At 52.1% G+C, this 16,669-nt stretch overlaps 9 protein-coding genes across 9 annotated transcripts; 5 read left to right on the plus strand and 4 right to left on the minus strand.

Annotated features, from left to right (window-relative positions):
* Window positions 1-83: 83 nt before the first annotated feature.
* On the plus strand, window positions 84-1,984 carry PC9H_003494 (uncharacterized protein; the record flags this gene model as incomplete). Its single annotated transcript, XM_036773087.1, has 10 exons — window positions 84-491; window positions 549-621; window positions 670-776; window positions 829-915; window positions 970-1,107; window positions 1,157-1,231; window positions 1,286-1,346; window positions 1,399-1,521; window positions 1,579-1,818; window positions 1,866-1,984. 10 exons carry the CDS (start codon window positions 84-86, stop codon window positions 1,982-1,984), a joined length of 1,431 nt encoding a protein of 476 aa, XP_036634560.1.
* Window positions 1,985-2,129: 145 nt separating this feature from the next.
* PC9H_003495 (uncharacterized protein) lies at window positions 2,130-3,334 on the minus strand (the record flags this gene model as incomplete). Its single annotated transcript, XM_036773088.1, has 5 exons — window positions 2,130-2,359; window positions 2,416-2,518; window positions 2,571-2,705; window positions 2,761-2,968; window positions 3,018-3,334. The coding sequence occupies 5 exons, from the start codon at window positions 3,332-3,334 to the stop codon at window positions 2,130-2,132; spliced, it is 993 nt and encodes a 330-aa protein (XP_036634561.1).
* A 345-nt stretch (window positions 3,335-3,679) lies between these two features.
* PC9H_003496 (uncharacterized protein) lies at window positions 3,680-4,032 on the plus strand (the record flags this gene model as incomplete). Its single annotated transcript, XM_036773089.1, has 2 exons — window positions 3,680-3,862; window positions 3,907-4,032. The coding sequence occupies 2 exons, from the start codon at window positions 3,680-3,682 to the stop codon at window positions 4,030-4,032; spliced, it is 309 nt and encodes a 102-aa protein (XP_036634562.1).
* Window positions 4,033-4,184: 152 nt separating this feature from the next.
* On the minus strand, window positions 4,185-5,429 carry PC9H_003497 (uncharacterized protein; the record flags this gene model as incomplete). Its single annotated transcript, XM_036773090.1, has 5 exons — window positions 4,185-4,420; window positions 4,484-4,586; window positions 4,650-4,784; window positions 4,844-5,051; window positions 5,113-5,429. The coding sequence occupies 5 exons, from the start codon at window positions 5,427-5,429 to the stop codon at window positions 4,185-4,187; spliced, it is 999 nt and encodes a 332-aa protein (XP_036634563.1).
* A 643-nt stretch (window positions 5,430-6,072) lies between these two features.
* Window positions 6,073-7,108, plus strand: PC9H_003498 (uncharacterized protein; the record flags this gene model as incomplete). Its single annotated transcript, XM_036773091.1, has 3 exons — window positions 6,073-6,133; window positions 6,207-6,994; window positions 7,049-7,108. 3 exons carry the CDS (start codon window positions 6,073-6,075, stop codon window positions 7,106-7,108), a joined length of 909 nt encoding a protein of 302 aa, XP_036634564.1.
* Window positions 7,109-7,366: 258 nt separating this feature from the next.
* PC9H_003499 (uncharacterized protein) lies at window positions 7,367-8,311 on the plus strand (the record flags this gene model as incomplete). Its single annotated transcript, XM_036773092.1, has 5 exons — window positions 7,367-7,432; window positions 7,492-7,773; window positions 7,826-7,858; window positions 7,908-7,940; window positions 7,997-8,311. 5 exons carry the CDS (start codon window positions 7,367-7,369, stop codon window positions 8,309-8,311), a joined length of 729 nt encoding a protein of 242 aa, XP_036634565.1.
* Window positions 8,312-8,550: 239 nt separating this feature from the next.
* On the plus strand, window positions 8,551-13,457 carry PC9H_003500 (uncharacterized protein; the record flags this gene model as incomplete). The annotated part of the gene is made up of 18 exons (XM_036773093.1): window positions 8,551-9,040; window positions 9,090-9,243; window positions 9,304-9,633; window positions 9,665-9,834; window positions 9,882-9,943; window positions 9,995-10,210; window positions 10,281-10,406; window positions 10,476-10,632; window positions 10,683-10,861; window positions 10,923-11,139; window positions 11,196-11,359; window positions 11,410-11,782; window positions 11,840-12,009; window positions 12,059-12,282; window positions 12,334-12,517; window positions 12,570-12,997; window positions 13,050-13,148; window positions 13,208-13,457. The coding sequence occupies 18 exons, from the start codon at window positions 8,551-8,553 to the stop codon at window positions 13,455-13,457; spliced, it is 3,993 nt and encodes a 1,330-aa protein (XP_036634566.1).
* A 134-nt stretch (window positions 13,458-13,591) lies between these two features.
* PC9H_003501 (uncharacterized protein) lies at window positions 13,592-14,526 on the minus strand (the record flags this gene model as incomplete). Its single annotated transcript, XM_036773094.1, has 6 exons — window positions 13,592-13,690; window positions 13,746-13,787; window positions 13,838-13,897; window positions 13,954-14,045; window positions 14,101-14,382; window positions 14,442-14,526. The coding sequence occupies 6 exons, from the start codon at window positions 14,524-14,526 to the stop codon at window positions 13,592-13,594; spliced, it is 660 nt and encodes a 219-aa protein (XP_036634567.1).
* A 173-nt stretch (window positions 14,527-14,699) lies between these two features.
* YHM2 (Mitochondrial DNA replication protein yhm2) lies at window positions 14,700-16,116 on the minus strand (the record flags this gene model as incomplete). Its single annotated transcript, XM_036773095.1, has 8 exons — window positions 14,700-14,724; window positions 14,806-14,984; window positions 15,036-15,189; window positions 15,261-15,438; window positions 15,494-15,644; window positions 15,694-15,834; window positions 15,988-16,004; window positions 16,059-16,116. The coding sequence occupies 8 exons, from the start codon at window positions 16,114-16,116 to the stop codon at window positions 14,700-14,702; spliced, it is 903 nt and encodes a 300-aa protein (XP_036634568.1).
* Window positions 16,117-16,669: the final 553 nt, after the last annotated feature.

The following is a 16,669-nucleotide window of genomic DNA, read 5'->3' on the forward strand; positions in this document are numbered from 1 at the left end:
GCGCACTGGATGCCGGAGGAACGATCGTCGGCATGGCTCACGTGGACGTTCTTGGCCACCACCCCTGTTTCTCCACAACCACCATGGACTTCACCGAAATTTACAAGCAAACGTCCTCCCTGGTCGAGTTCAGCCCCGGCGCGCACTTTATCGCGACAGCGGTGCAGGACCGGCTTATCATAAGACGCGCTGATTCTTTCCAGATAACGCGAACATGGCTTATCGACGCGTCGCCGTCTGCTACGTCCGTGCTCATATCTTCGACAAAAGGCAAAGCGTCGTCGACGGGCAGTGAGAAATCGATATCTCACATTGGCTGGTCCTGTGACTCAGAATACCTCCTTGCTGCGTGTGCAAAGAGCGGTACTGTTCAGATATTCAAACTTGGCGATGAGGAATGGACGGCGCATATCGATTCAGGCGCGGAGGGCTTAGTGAAAGCAGAATGGGCACCAGATGGAAGAACTGTCCTTTGTTTCTCCGAATGGGGGGTACGTTGCTTGCTCGCCACCCGCCGATGTCTTGCTTCTCATCTCTTTAGCTCCCAGCTCCGAGTAACCCTGTGGTCACTGGTCACCGGTCGTGCAAGCTACCTCAACTTTCCTATACACCCCGACAGAGGTACGTTAATACCCAGCATGACGCTTACGTTACACATATCCTGCCCAGGGTATACTTTTCGGGCGGATGGCCGGTACCTAATCCTTGCTGAACGACATAAATCGAAGGATACCCTCGGTCTGTACGACGCAGCTGAAGGCTACAAGCCAGTTCGCGTACGTCTGATTCTTCTCTGGAATCCACTTGGCTGAGATATCGCCCAAGTAGCATTTCCCTTTACCCACATCGTCTCTATCCTCGCTAGCTTTATCTCCCAGTGGGAACCATCTCGCCGTATGGGAAGGACCTCTCGAGGTTCGAACTTTGCCTTTCGAAAGACCTGCATCTCTGATTCGCCCTGCCCTGCAGTATAAACTTTATATTATCTCCTTGAATGGTGATCTACTGGGATCTTTCTCCCCAGACCATGACCCTGGCTTCGGAATCCGCGGGGTTGCATGGCACCCCACCGGGATGTTCCTGGCAGTTGGAGGTTGGGATGACAAGGTAAAGATACGGAGCATCTAACGGACCGATAAATGTTCATGAAGCGCAGCTCTACATCCTTGACAGTCTCAGTTGGGGACCGGTAGCGACATTGGAGTTAACAGGCCGCCTGGGAAGTAACGTTGTACGCCATTCTTGATGCTATCCGCCAGTCACTTTTTGAGACATTCCCTTCTAGATCTTGTGGAAGGAACCTTCTCAATGGGTCGAAGATACTGATGGCCGGGGATTTCTTTCATGTATATATCTCCCTGGGGTCTTTTGCACATAATGATTCCTCGCTTCTTGTAGATGAACGGATACAAGGCCCTCAAACAATACCAATCAACCGAGTCGACCACTCCAAACTCCCTAAAGCAGGCGTCGTGCAAATAGAATGGAACAAGACGGGCACAATACTGATGGCTCGATACGGTACGTTGGCTATCTTCTTCGCTTCATAGTTCTTACTCGTGCTGATCAAGTCCATAGAGAGTGTCCCTAACGCAGTATACCTTTATGACTTTCCGACTCCATCTCAGGAATTCTCGCCGAAGTTACGTTCTGTGCTCCTCCATTCTTCCCCAGTCTTGCAAGTACGGTGGAATCCCATCCGCAAAGGTAATCTTGCCCTCTGTTGCGGATTACGCAGTATATATACCTGGAGCGACGAATGGCTCGGCGATAACGACGTAGAAGAGGAGATGGCTGAATGCATCGGCGTGCCAACTAGTAAGCCGACTTCCCTTGCTCTGAGTACGCGGCTGATCCAATGTCAGAACAATTCCAGACCAGAAGTTTCAAGTGGGCTCCAGATGGGAAGGGAATAATTCTGTTCGATCAAGGGATTTTCTGTTGTGCTTTTGAAGTCCAGAAAGAAGCCGATTCCGAATTCTAGGTCCCCGCTATTTCTTGTATGTCTTCGTTCAGCATGTTAATCGTTATGTATATTGCTCTCAGGCTGTACAGTGTCGTTTTGAAAGCATACGTATGAGATACATTCTTCAGAGTCAACGTCAACGCACCCCGAAGTTATGGGTAGACTATTCAGACGCTGAGGCCAGGACGGTATCGAGCCACGCTCCAAGCTCGTGGTTTACCTCGTCTTTCTTTTCCAAATGCAGCCAATGCCCCGCGTCGAATTCACGGACTGTGAGGTTCGGGCAAGCTTGCGTTGTGCCGTGTATCTGCAGCTTAGCGATGGCAACTACATCTCTGTTTGCCGCGGCAAGGAAAACAGGCTTCGAGATCGCAGGGGACCGAACGGGTACACCTGAAGACGACTGCATAAGACGACGTATGCTCAGCTCGAACGAGGGCTAGACCTACCTTTGTCGTCGTCGCTCGAGGATCCGCTCAACAAAACCTTGTACCAGCATAGAGGCCCGGCGATCCCGCCCTCGAGAAGCTCCTTGGTGTGAAATCGCCGTTCCTAATGGACATACGTAAATATATCTATTTGACAAGGCAACAGTGTGCATTACCTCTTCACTAATCCACGAGCCAACAGCGGTAGTCTTTCCGGACTCGAGCCAAGCACGAAGAGTGCCTGTTGGCGCCAAATCAGTCTTCCACAAGGCAGCATCCTCTGCGTACACCATGCTGAAGAACGAGTCGAACTGGTGCTCGAGCGTGAGCGCGATCAGACCACAGCAGGATCGAATGTTCCCTCACATTCTTCTCAATAAGCTCGGGAGCATCTGGTTCTGAGAAGAACTTCCAGTAACCAATCAGCTCATATCCCACCAATTTCTTGGTGAGTGCCAGCGCTTGTTCCATATTGAACTCAGTGCGAGGGCCTGTATATCCCCCACCGATGAAGGCAAAGGCAAGGAACCGGTCTTCGTACAGATCAGCCAACCTAGCTGTAAGTATCGAACCCCTGAGATGATAATTAGACAGTCCTATGGGAAAGGGAGACTTGAATCTACCAATCATGACCGACGACAATGCATTGCTTGATACCCTCTGCGTCGAGTACTTCGATGATATCCTTGCAGATGAGGGACTTTCTGTATACCTCAGGATCGGTGGGGATGGAGGTTCCTCCATAACCCAGCATGTCGGGGACGATCAAGCCGTATCCCAGGTTCTTGAAGTAAGCTACTTGATGTCGCCAGTCGTACGATGTCGACGGGAATCCATGCACGAAGAGAAGATATGGGAGATCTTGTGTTGGTGCGACGGCGAGGTAGTGGTAATTAAACCCCCTCGAGGTTTTGAAGTCCTTGTATAAGCTGGGGTCCATGTTCAATCCCGTGGATGAGTACGCTACATTTCCTGAGCTTATATACTTGGAATCTGTGATGTGACAGATTGTAACGAAACTTGATGTCCATGCGGTAAACTGGCGCTTTCGAGTGACTAGTACACTTCAACCACAACCATGCCTTACGGACTCTGAAAATGTCCGGAAAGGTTATCTGTAGCCGGTACCAGTCACAACTGGTCGGTTTTGCAGCACGTTCCGAGACTGAGATAGAAATCGGCTCATAAACCTACATCCTCGACAAGCGCGCCTCCTAACAACGCTCCTAACTCCTACCAATGCTGGTGCAGTGGTCACTACCCGCACCCGAGCCCACCTGACACCATGGATTGCCGACTTCGTGAGGTGTATTATGGCCGGGCGTCCCTGCGCCTGCCGCCGTCGCATCCAAATCAACCAAAGGCATCATCGGGCACCTTCGAGACGCGCTCTGGGTTCAGAGAATACCCCATGGTGATGTCGATTAGGTACATCCAGTTTTACAAGAACACAGCGCGCTCAGCGGAGGTGGGCAGCCTCCACGCGTTCGGGGCTGATCGCAACGTGTCAAGATGCCGGTGCTGATCGCGGGGTTCATCAGGAATGAGAACAAAGACTACCCCAAGCTGGACGCGCTGATTGAGGACATCAGGGTGGCCTGCGATGTCGCGCCCAGGAGCTTAGACCGCGAGGGGTAGGCATTGCGGGCGACGGACAAGGGCACGCCGGATGGGAGGTGATGAGTGCGGGAAACAACAGAGTCATGATTCATGAACGGTATGGAACAGGTTCTTAGAAAGTTTACTGGCCAATTTGGGAGGGACTAGCCTCGAACTTACGGAGTAAGCAACTAGGCCGACGCCGACGCCGACGCCAAGATTGCAGTGAACCACGCTCCAAGCTCTTTATTAACCTCGTCTTTCTTTTCCAACTGCGCCCAATGCCCCGAATCGAACTCGCGGACGATGAGGTTCGGGCACGCTTTCTGTGTGACAGGTATCTGCAACTTGGGGATGCAAATTGCGTCCTTGCTCGTTGCGCCGAAGAACACAGGCTTCGACACTGCGGGGGATCGAATTGGGACACCTGGGCACGACCGCCGCATAAGCAAATGGTTGTTTAGATCGTTTCGAACGCGAATATACGCACCCTTGTCGTCGTCGTTCATGATCCCGCTCGTTGCGACTTTGTACCAGCACACGGGCCCGGCCAAACCACCCTGCAGAAGTATCTCGCTGTGAATTTTCCGTTCCTAACAAAACGAACACACGAATCAGCCGCTTGGTCAGGAGAGAAAGGTCTCTGGCATCCCTACCTCCTCGCTAATCCACGGGCCAACAGCGGTCGTCTTTTCGGCCTCTATCCAAGCACGAAAGACCCCGGAGGGCGCTAGGTCCGTCTTCCACAGACTAGCGTCGTCCGCGTAGAGCAGGCTGTCGAATGACTCAAACTACCATATCACCTGGGGTGAGCTTGATAAAACCATATCGTAATCCATGGTTTACTCACGTTCTTCTCAATGAGCACAGGTGCATCTGCGTCCGAGAAGAACTTCCAGTAGCCGAGCAGCTCGTATCCGACCACTTGCTTGGTCCACGCCAGAACTTGATCTATGTCAAAGTCTGGGTTAGGGGGTGCGTATCCTACGGCGAAGAAGGCGAAGGCGATGAACCGGTCTTCGTACAGGTCTGCCAACCTGGCGGTAACGTACGAGCCCCTGAGATAGTGGTCAGCCTCAGGGGAGATAAGGGTAACTTCTTGAATCTACATCTACTCACCAATCGTGGCCGACGACAATGCATCGCTTGGCATCCCCAGCATCGAGGAGCTCTACAAGGTCCTTGCAGACGAGAGACCTCCTGTATGACTCCGTGTCAGTGGGAATAGAGGTTCCCCCATAGCCTAGCATGTCAGGTACGATCAGGCCGTATCCCAGGTCCTTGAAATAGGGTACTTGGTGTCGCCAATCATACGACATCGATGGGAAGCCATGCACGAAGAGAAGATATGGGAGATTCTGTTGAGGTGCTACGGCGAGGTAGTGATAATTGAATCCCCTCGAGGTTTTGAAGTCTTTGTACAAGCTGGGGTCCATTGGTGATTCTGAAGCTACACAGGAGGCTGATGCTGATAATCAGCATGGTGTATTCCCTGAGCTTATATACTGCCAGTGTGGGATCAATACAGCACTCGTCGATGAAGTGACAGATGGTTACCACACTCATCTGAGTCCATGCGAAACGTGGTTAGCTGCAGCTTCGAAGTGACCTGTAGGGGCTACCAGCACTATGAAACCGCTGTACATTATGAAGATTCATGGGTCTTGCCCCAGTGGCGAATTGTTTTCTTGTATTCTGAGTCCTGAATTACAAAACGCTTATACATATTGTGCTGCGAGGCTCCGATACTCAAGGTTTTGTGTCAGGAGTCGGCGGTGATTCACCGCGAAATTTATTTCCATCCTTCCATCGCTCCAGGGACCAGAGCTCGAGAAGCTTTGGCCGTCAGTACTTCAGTCACCGCTACTTTGTGCTGTCACGATCCACAAACTCACAAACTCACTTACATAATTGACCCTCTGCATTGAAGATCAACGGTCTTGTCACCCGAAAGAAGTGCCACACTGGCACACAAGAAGACGTGCCGTGGCCTGGAGGTGGCATGTTCCCGTTATATACCTTCGCCTTCACATATTATGCGCTTTATCGGATCTTCGACCAGCCTACTTTTGGGTCACGATGCCACCCAAGCAAGTCCGAACGTCGAACGCGGTAGATGATACGGCTGCGGAGAAACGAGGTCTGTGTCATCTGTTCTGCTCGTCGTTGTTCTGCAGAGACGAGGAATACTGAAAACCATGGTCGATCTACAGGAAATGATCCTGAACGCGGATGGAGAGGCAAGCCACACACTCCCGCGAAGCGCGCTGTCGCGCAGGCTTCTACTACGAAAGCGGCCTCAGATCGTAGTGGGGCGCGCAGGACACCAAAGGGTCAGTTACGAGTGAACGAAAGCAAACGCGAACCTTCGGACGTCGATTGGGGCGAGCCTGGCGCGGACAAGGCTGCTTGGGATATCGGGACATCTGCACACTGGCAGGCCTCGGGTGGCTCCGACCACAAGCCACAGCGAGACTACTGGGATACACCTATGCCAGGATATTCCGACGTTCAATGGGGGGTGGCTGCAGACGCTGGGGCCTGGGGCAACGCTTCGCTCGACGATGCGCCACTGACCATTGAGGAGTTCAAAGCCAGGGAAAGCCAGATACGTGCTGACCAGGTACATGATATGGTCCCGTTCTGGATTCGGGGGATCGAGGCTGCGAACGAGGGCTACGTGCTTCGGCTGGAGGAGTTTTTGGAATCGCTGGACGATAGGGATAGCTGGAGTGGGGGCGATGGTAGTGGTTGGGGGGACGCTTCTAGGGGATGGGGTGGTGAGGCTGATGCGAAACGATGGAATATCGAGACCGAGAGTAACAAACTGGATCGCGCTAATTCTGCCCATACCGAAGACGATGCTAGCCTGACGCAAGCCCGACGAAGGACAGAACCCAGCAATGCTGGAAATATGGTATTTGACCCTTTTGTAGAGGACGTGGCTCTGCAAGAGGCGGTCGACTCCGACCGCAAAAAGCGAATGCAAGAATTCTTGCAGGTAGGGTCTCTATCATTCTGATGCTGAATGAAGATACTGATGGCTGTTCCGCAGCTCAACACCGACGACAAGTTACGAGCCATTCAGGCCTTGATTCAAGATTTGAAGACGTGATGTTCCAAGGACAATAGCTTTACTTTTTCCTCTGCGATGTCCTTCGGTTACTAGCCGTATTCTATTACCCTGATGATGTTCCCAGTGCCGCCGCACTGCTTTCTACCGCTTTGCGTGCAGAGTCCAACTCTTCCAGGGGTTACCCCTATTTGGTACTAGTATGACGTTGCTGCGGAGACCAATGCAGCTGCACTGCCAGTGCGCTCTCTGGTATAAAGAGGACCCGGGCGCGTTAGCCTTCTGCTGCAAACCCCCATCATGGAACAACCTCTCCCAGAAGGCTGGAAGAAAGAATATGATCCAAGCACACAGCGCCATTTCTATGTGAGTTGCGGTAGTGCTTCTCTGCTCTCAGGGGTGCTGACATTCCTGCCAATTCCAAGGTTGATACGAAAGCCACACCACCACGATCAATATGGGTGCACCCACACGAGGACGAGCAGTACCTCAAGGAGCATCCAGAGAAGAGGGATACCTTGAAGCCACCACCGCCATACGAAGAAGAGAGCAGGCGTCATTCGTGGAATGGGAACGCTTCCTCAAGTCAGGCGGCAGCGAGCGGTAGTAAAACCAAAGATAATGACCGCGGTACATTTGGGAAATTCAAAGACAAGCTGATCGGTACGAAGGAGGAGCGGGAAGCTAAACGCAAAGAGCAAGAGAAGGTTCGTCTATCCGTGCTAGAGGTGCACTCCGGTCGAACTCATGCCCTTATAGTTAGCTGCTGAGAGGAGGAAGCAGCGACAGCAGGCATGTCATTCACGAAATCGAAGTAATTTCCATACTGATCGTGACACAGTTGATGGCTGAGAGGAATAGGCTAGAACAAGAGGTTAGTCCCACCGATAACACGTCAGTATTTCAATCCTCCATGCTAACTGGATATAGTATCTGGCCGAACGCATGAGGCAGCAGAGAGCAATGTACAACTCCTTCCCCCCGCGCGGATACCAAACCGTGTACACGTCTCCGGGGCCGTTCACGCAGCAGCCGTTCGGGTACCCACAGCGACGTCGTGGATTCGGAGGCGGTGGCTTCGGAGGAGGCGGCATAGGACTTCCACTTGTTGGAGGTTTAGCCGGAGGGTTACTCCTCGGCGAATTATTCGACAACGATCACGGTGATTTCGGCGGCGGAGGTGACTATGGAGGAGGTGGATTTGACGGAGGTGGAGGTGACTTCGGTGGCGGCAGCGACTTCTGATTTCGTGAACCTAGATACCCATTTTCACGCACCTACTACATGTATTCCACCTAGCTTCACTGATAGTCAATGTAAAACATAATATGTTCAGAATTCAAGTACTGACCGTGGGAACTTAACTCCATTCGCGGACTTGGGAATTACGAAGGTGCTCGTACTCATTGTGTAGACGCGCCGTCTGTATGGCGGAACTCTGCAATTCACCATCACGCTCCCGGTACTAGACAGCTTCAGGTCCAATGGCCCCGGTACTGCCCTCGTCTTTGAGCCCGCACGTTTGTGTATTGTCGTCGCCCGACCTTGATGAAACTTTAGCGTCTTCGTCCTTGCCACCTCTGCCCCAAATATTACAGTCATTCTCACCCCTACCCAACGGTAGTTATCCCCCAGACTCGTCCATTGCCTTCCAACCCACTGAAACTACCTCTTCGATAGTGACCACACGGACTACCTCGCTAACGAAAGTCCCGCATGCCTCATTTGCGCTGCGGTTCTCGGACCTGGCCGACATCGAAGCGGCGTGCAAGGAGGACGAGGCGGAGCGCGCCGTGCGCACCATAGACTGGATCAGCGCCCGGATCAGTAAGCAGTGCTCGAAGTGGGTCGAAGATGCGGAGGCGTTGAGCGATGCTAGCAATGCCAGGACGCCGTGGTGGGACGACGTGAAGAGGTGTGCGGAGGGGGACCATGTCCCAAATAGAATGGAAGGATGGAACCACCCAGTCTCCGGTACGATGATGAATGTGTGTTCCTCTGACTACTCAGCGCAACTCTACAGTGATCCTCGCTGCGTCAACCAATGCGCCGAACCCCCTCCAGGCGATCACGAATCTCCATGCCCGGCATCTCGAATTCCCCCCCTGGGTCGACACTAATATTATCCGGTATACCCTGATAGTGCACCCCCAGAACTCCTCGCTCACTGACGAAGAGTAAGTGGTACTTCGTGACAGTGATCGTTTAATCGCGTGGTTGACGGTATAACGCGACAGAGCAGCAGCGTTGTTTAACGCGGTGAAGAAACAGTATGGACTTGAGGTTTATTTACTTTCGCTGGAGCTTCCGAAACCCCCGCCGCCTGCTGTACCTGTTCCAGCCCTGCTACCCCGCCTGCCGCCGCCGCATCTACCTAGTTCGCCGAATTCAACGTCCAGATCGGCGCCTTTCGCTTACCATGGCGGGCCAAATACATTGCGTCTGGGCGAGAAGGATATATCTCAGACTGCCAAGTTCATGAAGGACTTCGTTGTCGCAAGCCTAGTCCCGTTCATGGAGAAATGCGTGCAAGATTGGAATGAATCCGTACGTAGCCCAAAATTCACGTACTCCCCACCTCACGTATCGTTCTTCTAGTTTTCATCTAACCGGCGACTCCCATCGCGATTATTCTCATCTACGCGACGGCTGTTTGGATCTCCCTCCCCTTCACCCGCGCCCACCCATAACACTACCTCTTCCGTCTCTTCACTCCCCGGCAGATCTAACACGTACAACGGCTCGACTAACGGCACGTTGGGCTCCTCGTCTATAAGTCAGCAGCGGCGCCTGGCGGAATTCGCGACTATATTAGGGGATTTCAAACTTGCAGTGAATGTTTGGGAGTCCTTGCGGAAAGAAGGCAAAGGGGGATCGGTCAGATTTTCTCCATTGCACACTTGTTGGGAAGCTAACTGGTACTAACAGGATGTTCTGCCGCTATTGTTATCGCCTTCGCCTGCCATACAACTGCATGCCTCTCATGCGTTATCAGTGCTTTGCCCACTCGATGCGGAACCACCAGTGCACGCACAAGTCAGAGCACTGGCCTACGCCGTGCGATGGGAAACTGGAATTGGCAGTCCCGACTTCTTCGACAACATCCTGGAAGGCGAGCGGTGGCTCATATGGGCTGCGGGTCTTGTAGGTACTCGTTGCATCTGCCGCCGAAACGCGATAAGCTGACGCGCTGATGCTTCCTAATTTTTTAAAGTCAGAAGAGCCGCACTCTGCGCTACTGCTGGCGCATGCTGCGTTCTTGAGCTATAGGAAGCAGGCGAAAAGACGGGCGGCACTGTGGTATGTGTATGCTGCGAATAGGCTGGAGAAATGTGGCATCGTACGTGTCTGTCTCCGCACCCCGCCGCGCTTTCAACGGCTAACATGATTGAATTATGTGGTTTATCAGAAACCGCTGACTATGTATTTTCTTCGCCGGGCGCACGATATGTATGCGAGTCCTCTCCCAAAATCCCTGTCCCCCGCCTTTTGGGAGTCGGAAGGGAAAGACCCCGCCAATCGGGAACGACCTGTATCGATTATGGCGGGCATCGAGCATCCATTGGGTAAGTGGAATTCCTATGCAGTGTGAACTTCCGTATTCACGTTTAGTCAGGTCGTTTGATGTATACGACCGGCGAGATTCATGCTGCTGTCAAGTATTTCCTGGGCCTCCTCAGTGGGACACGTTCCTTGAGGATCGCACCTGCTGCACCACCACCGGGACCGACTGAGGAGCCGAAAGCACCAAGTATCGATAAGGTCTTCCTCGACGATTTCAGGGTCGCTTTTGCAGTATGTATGCTCCCCGCCTTGGTACATCTACATCCCAATTAAATTGATTAATCCGTGTTAGCATTATAAAACGGTATCCGGGGATAATCTAGAGCTCGACGATCTCCTCCCGCCGTTCAAGCTTGTGCGTCCGAGGGAGACAAAGTTGCGGTTACCGAGAGACAGCTCGGCTGAAGAGGATAGTGTGTGGGAGAAGAGGGAGCAAGATTGGACGGCGTTTCAGCGGGAACAGGGAACGAAGAGCGTGCTGGCTAAAAACCAGAAGGTCACCGTAAATGGTACGGATTTGTTGATGGGGGTCACTCTGATTTCCTGTTGCTGAGACTATGGACAGAGACCTTCTGGGTGGATGTGGTCATTGAGAACCCACTGGATGCTGAGATCAGCCTTTCGAACCTCTCGATAACTGCGCAAGATTCAGCGAACCAGGACTCATCGAACCACATCGAGGCTGAAGTCGTCACAGAGATTATCTTAGCTCCCTTGGAGAATCAGACAGTGCGTGCAGCGTGGTTTATTAGGATGTGTACTTAACAAGAAACACCCAGATACCTATCGCGCTCAAGTCATCTCAACCCACTTCGGTGACAATAACGCATGTTACGTACGACTTCCTGGGCCTGCTCCCCGTCATTGAGCCGCTGGCCTACCGAGGTCGGCGGCTTCACGACACACAGGCGCAGCGTATCACCCCTACCTACGCGCCTGACGTACAGCTCAAAGTCAATGTCGCTGAAGCCAGTCATAAGCTGTTCATCAATTTCGTCGATGACAGCCGTTTGGTTCTCTCACAGGGCGAGCGGAAGACGATGAGCTTGTGGTTCTCTAATACGGGATCGACGCCGGTCGACGAGATATGGGTGGTTGCATCGCCGGATGATGAGTTGATATTTGAAGGTGTCGAGACGGGTGTTGAAGAAGGTAAAGACATCGCAACCGGACATGCAGTCCCACTGACCCATGTCCTAGTGTACGCAGATGCAGACGGCTGTCTGCGATCGTTAAACTCCATAACATCCCAGCAGCCCCGTCGCATACGTCTTCCGAACCATCCATCTCTACAACCAGGAGACAGCGCGTCAATATCTGTCCTTCTCCATGCAGACGGCGTTGGCGAACAGGAGTTGTGTCTCCTGTTTGTGTACCGAGTAAGCAATTTGTCCCTACTCTTACACATTATCCTTATGCCGGTTTTAGAACGAGTCGGACGGTGTGTTCCATCCAGTACGCGTAACACGCAGTTACGCGGTCACTCCTTCGTTTGAGGTATCTGCTGCAGCGGAACCTTCGCAAACTCTGGACCATCTCTACCGCTTAAACCTCGAATTGCACAATAGTACTTCGTCGACGTCCTTCGCCATCACACAGATACTAGCTATTAGCCCCACCTGGGAATGCGCAGCGTCTTGGGATGAAGAGATGTACGTAGTTATTCAGCACCGCTGCTGTGCAATTGCTGACCGTTCATCCAGGGGTTCTGTACCCCCGCTACAATCAGCCAATCTCACTTTGCAAGCGAAGCCTTGGGCGAATTCTACAGGTGTCCAAGATACCTATGAGTTTGTTTCGCAGAGATTAGCAGAAGTGCTTCTTGGTCGTACTCTTTCACCAAGTACCCCTCCTCCTATTGACCTCCTGTGTAGTCATGTGAACGAGGTAATCCCACTTTCACCTTATTTACCACTCCATTCCCCTTACATTTTCTTAGAAGGCCCTACTCAGCGTCAAAGACGATGCCGCGACAATGCACTTCATCCACAGTGGCCGGAGAAAAGCCATCTCGCGCTCCATTGCTTCATCTTTTCCCCACATTCTATCTCAGTCCCATTCATCTATATTCCCGCTATACGATCCAGCAGCCGTAGACTTTCTCGTCTTCTGGAGGATAGACTCGCAAGACCGCTCGGGGCATATATACGTTCCAGGCGCTACGCTTGGCGCTGGGCATGCGTCTTTGAAAGAAATCATTGAGACGGCTGAATCGGCGAAAGCCACTCGAAGCATGTACGCTGAGACACGGAGGGAGAAACAAGAGCTGCTGGATTCGATACGTCAGAGTAGTTGGAACGCGGAGATGGATCCACTTGTCGTCACTCTGCCTGAAAACGTGGTCATTGAACACGATTTCAGCTCGTCGTAGGTTTCCCTCCATTTATACTTACTCACTGTATCTGACGGGGCTTGTTAGCTCATACTCCGCGCCGGTGACGTTTACCATCAGGAATTACTCTCTGTCTCGCGCTTCCAGATATGTGCTGAAGCTCGTCTCCGACTCCTCGAAATTCGAGTCATTAACGTGAGGGCTCCTCGAATTCGTCTCATTTCTCGTGTCTAACAATCCACTAGAACCCGTATGCCACCGCCTTATTACGGTCGAATGACATTTCGAGGCACTCTGCAACCAACGGAACAGCGTTCCGTACAAGCAAGAGTGTGTATTTCCAGGCCAGGGACGTACTCTCTGGGAGGCTGGCATCTCGAAACCGAGGTCCTCGAGCTGGAAAACTCTGATACCCCACCACGGGTCCGTCATCAATACCTACAGGAATGCCCGGCGACCTATGGCCCTTGTATAACCGTTTCTGATACAAGTTGATACCTACAAGTCCTGGTACATTACGTCGAAGACTTATTTATAATACATGGATGAATAGATTATTCCGAATCTGACCAACCCCGGGAGCTGACCACAAACGCGGCATGGTAAACTGCGCGAGCTTTTACGCTGTTTTACGCGTCCTTTTCATCTCTGGCGGCCTTCTCTTCTGCCTCGCGCTTCGCCTTCGCTTTGGCCATCTGGACTCGCTTGGTTTTAACGTTGAAGACGGTCTGTTGGAAGAGAACATTAGCTGTAGACGGACACGAGGTTGAACACGTTACTTACCCCGAGGATGAATTGGATGCTGTTGAAGAATGGTACCCAGAGCTAGAAGAACTGTGAGTTTTTGTGTTAAATATAGTGTAGAGCGAGTATACCTCTATCGGGATGAACTTCTGAGCAATCAACAACGAAATGGGAGATACCACCCAGGAGATCTGTTAACATGGTCAGAGTCATGTTGGTGCCAAGAGGACATGGAACGGTGACTAACGCGAATGACGGAGAAAAATCCAGCCTTGACAGTGGCCAGAACCTCTTCGAATGACCTCGCACCAGCAATAATGGCCATCGACGCGAGATACGCTACGATGTCACATCCTCAGCGCGGGGCTTCGCTTGGCAAACGGTATACACTTACACGAAGTGGTTATAGGGGCAATCAGCAGGTTATTCGCCACAATTTGCCCAATCTTCGCCTTCGTGGACGTCTTGCCCGCGAATGCCTTCTGGAGGAGGCCTACGAGGTAGTGCGCAAGTGGCGCGGATACGAAGAACCCGTAAATGGCCATCTTGAGGGCTTTGGCGTCGATATGGGATTGAGCGAGCAGGTACGCGAGTGTAGAGGCACCCTTGGCAGGCCTTTGGATGGGGGTCTTCGCGATGTTGCTGCCAATGACTTCCTGGAGGAAGCATAGCGAACCTGGGTGCACGGTACACTAAGCAACTGCAACTAATGAAGTGAACACGGCCGAAGCGTACCAGTGGTAATTGCCTTGGTTCTCAACGGGTGGGCAGCCAGCTGTGCCAGATATTTGGCGAGGAGAGGATGCGTTTTTGTGCTCATGGTGTACAGGTTTCAAAGAGTTGGTCGGCGTCAATGTCGATTTTGGGGCAGGTAAATACCCCGCATTTCAGGAACAGCCGGTTCAAGCGTCACCGAGACCCGGCAAATATATACGTGGAAACGAAGCATGCCCTCTATCTAGTGTATAATGTAGAAGATATAACTATGTAGTTCTATAACATCATGGAAATGACAGTGCTGGCATATCAGTTAACGTGTTTTGACCCTAAGCAAAGAGAGGTAAATCAGTGGGCATAGTAAATGAAACGGCGGACGTACCAAGCTTTAACATAGTCTGCGAAGGAAACCATGCAAATAGTCTGCCAGATACCCAAGCCGATACGGGGTGTCACACCACGGTAGAGACCTTTTATGCCGTTCTCCTTGTAAATGTACGCAAGTGTGTTCATGATGGTAGGGTTGACGGGACGGTTGGCGGATTTAGCCATGGATTGCATCTATAGACAAGGGGTTAATGGAGGGAGGAAATAATTTTGATTGTCACTCACCTCGACCCGGATAACCTCGATGGGCTGATTCCATGTGGCAAGAGCACCGCCAACAGACGATGCAAGAATCTTGTCCAAGGCACCCAACTTATCATTGTCACCCTTGCCCCGAATCTTTCTGATACCAGTCTCAGCTAAACGCGCGAAACCCATACTAGATTAGCAAGCATCAGCATCATACCCCCATACGACCATATAGCCATCTAATCGGCGACGGAGACTGACCGTGAACCCCAGTTGGTACATTGACGGACAGCAACAGCATTGACACCCTTGTTGACGCCAGCAAGACCTTCCCGGCGGTAGATATCTGCGAACACGGCCCACGTTGACTGGGGCTTAACACCAGTAACAGCTTGTTTGTGACGGGTAATCTCGACGGTCTTCATGCAAGTTGTGAAACCTATGAACGCGTCGAGTCAACGCTAGAATGGAGGAGAGCACGGAAATGATCTAACCCATAGTAGCATAAGCTTGTGCGATACCTCCGGACATGCCACCGAGAAGACCAGCGGCAGCAGGGCCGACACCCATGTCAAGGACGGCCGACTCTACTTCGGAAGCGGTGAAGATGAGGACGGCTCCCTTTGTTGACGCTTCAATCCATGCCTAGGAATTTGCATGAAAAGCTGTGTGCCTATCGTGTGGGACGACATACCCATGGGATCAATCCTTGGTAGAAACCCAAGACACCTCCACGCGACCAAACCGTTTTCGCAGCCTGGGGCATTGTCTGCGACCTGTTCGCTGCCATCTGAGTCTTCAGGACCTCCAGCGGTTGACCCAAAGTCGTGACTTCCTAGAGAGCGAGCGCGACCGTTAGAAAATTAGTCGGCGCAACGAGTTGCTCCCCAAACTCACAAACTAACACCGCAACAACCCCACAAAGACACGGAACGGATTGCAGACCATTAGCCATAATGCCCAATAACTGTTACAGACTTGAATTCACCATGTTCATTATGCCCCCTTCATACCGATGTTACTTCCGTTCCTTTTCACGTGAAGAGACGGCGAACTCACCGACTGCGATGTTGGACCAGTTGATGCCCTTCTGGCCAGGTTCTTTTTGGATGGCCATTGCTAGGAAATGTGGAGGAGGGGGACCGGGGAGGACGAGGGTGGTGAGGGTAAGAGGACAAGAGGACTCAGGTGAAACTTTCAGCAAAATAGTTCTTGGGGTCGACTCCGGCCGTACCAATCGGCGTTAGCCGACCGCTTCCGTTCCACTGACACTCACGGGCGCGTCAACTTTACGCGTCGTACGATGCACTCGTGTTCGAAAATCAGTCGATGCAGGGTGTCTCATGGAATTTCTGGGCATCGCATGCGACGACGAACTCAACTCTGAAGAGGGGCTCACCAAACTCCACTCTTTCCCCGACGCGCCAGGCGCAACGCCGTGATGAGGACGGGTAAGAATCAACTCATGTGCGCGCTGGCAATGACTATCAAATCGATACGGGAACCCGACTCCGTGGATCATTAACACTCGACACATCGATGGGTATGTATTGGGTATGGTCTTATCCGGGAGGTAATGTAACGGTATGGAACGAAAATCCAGATGCATGGCCAGAGAGATGCATAAGTGGTAAATTTGGAGTTTAGGGTAACAATGATAGACTAGAGGG

This window comes from Pleurotus ostreatus (assembly GCF_014466165.1).
Source record: "Pleurotus ostreatus strain PC9 chromosome Unknown scaffold_2, whole genome shotgun sequence".
Lineage (NCBI taxonomy): Eukaryota > Fungi > Basidiomycota > Agaricomycetes > Agaricales > Pleurotaceae > Pleurotus > Pleurotus ostreatus.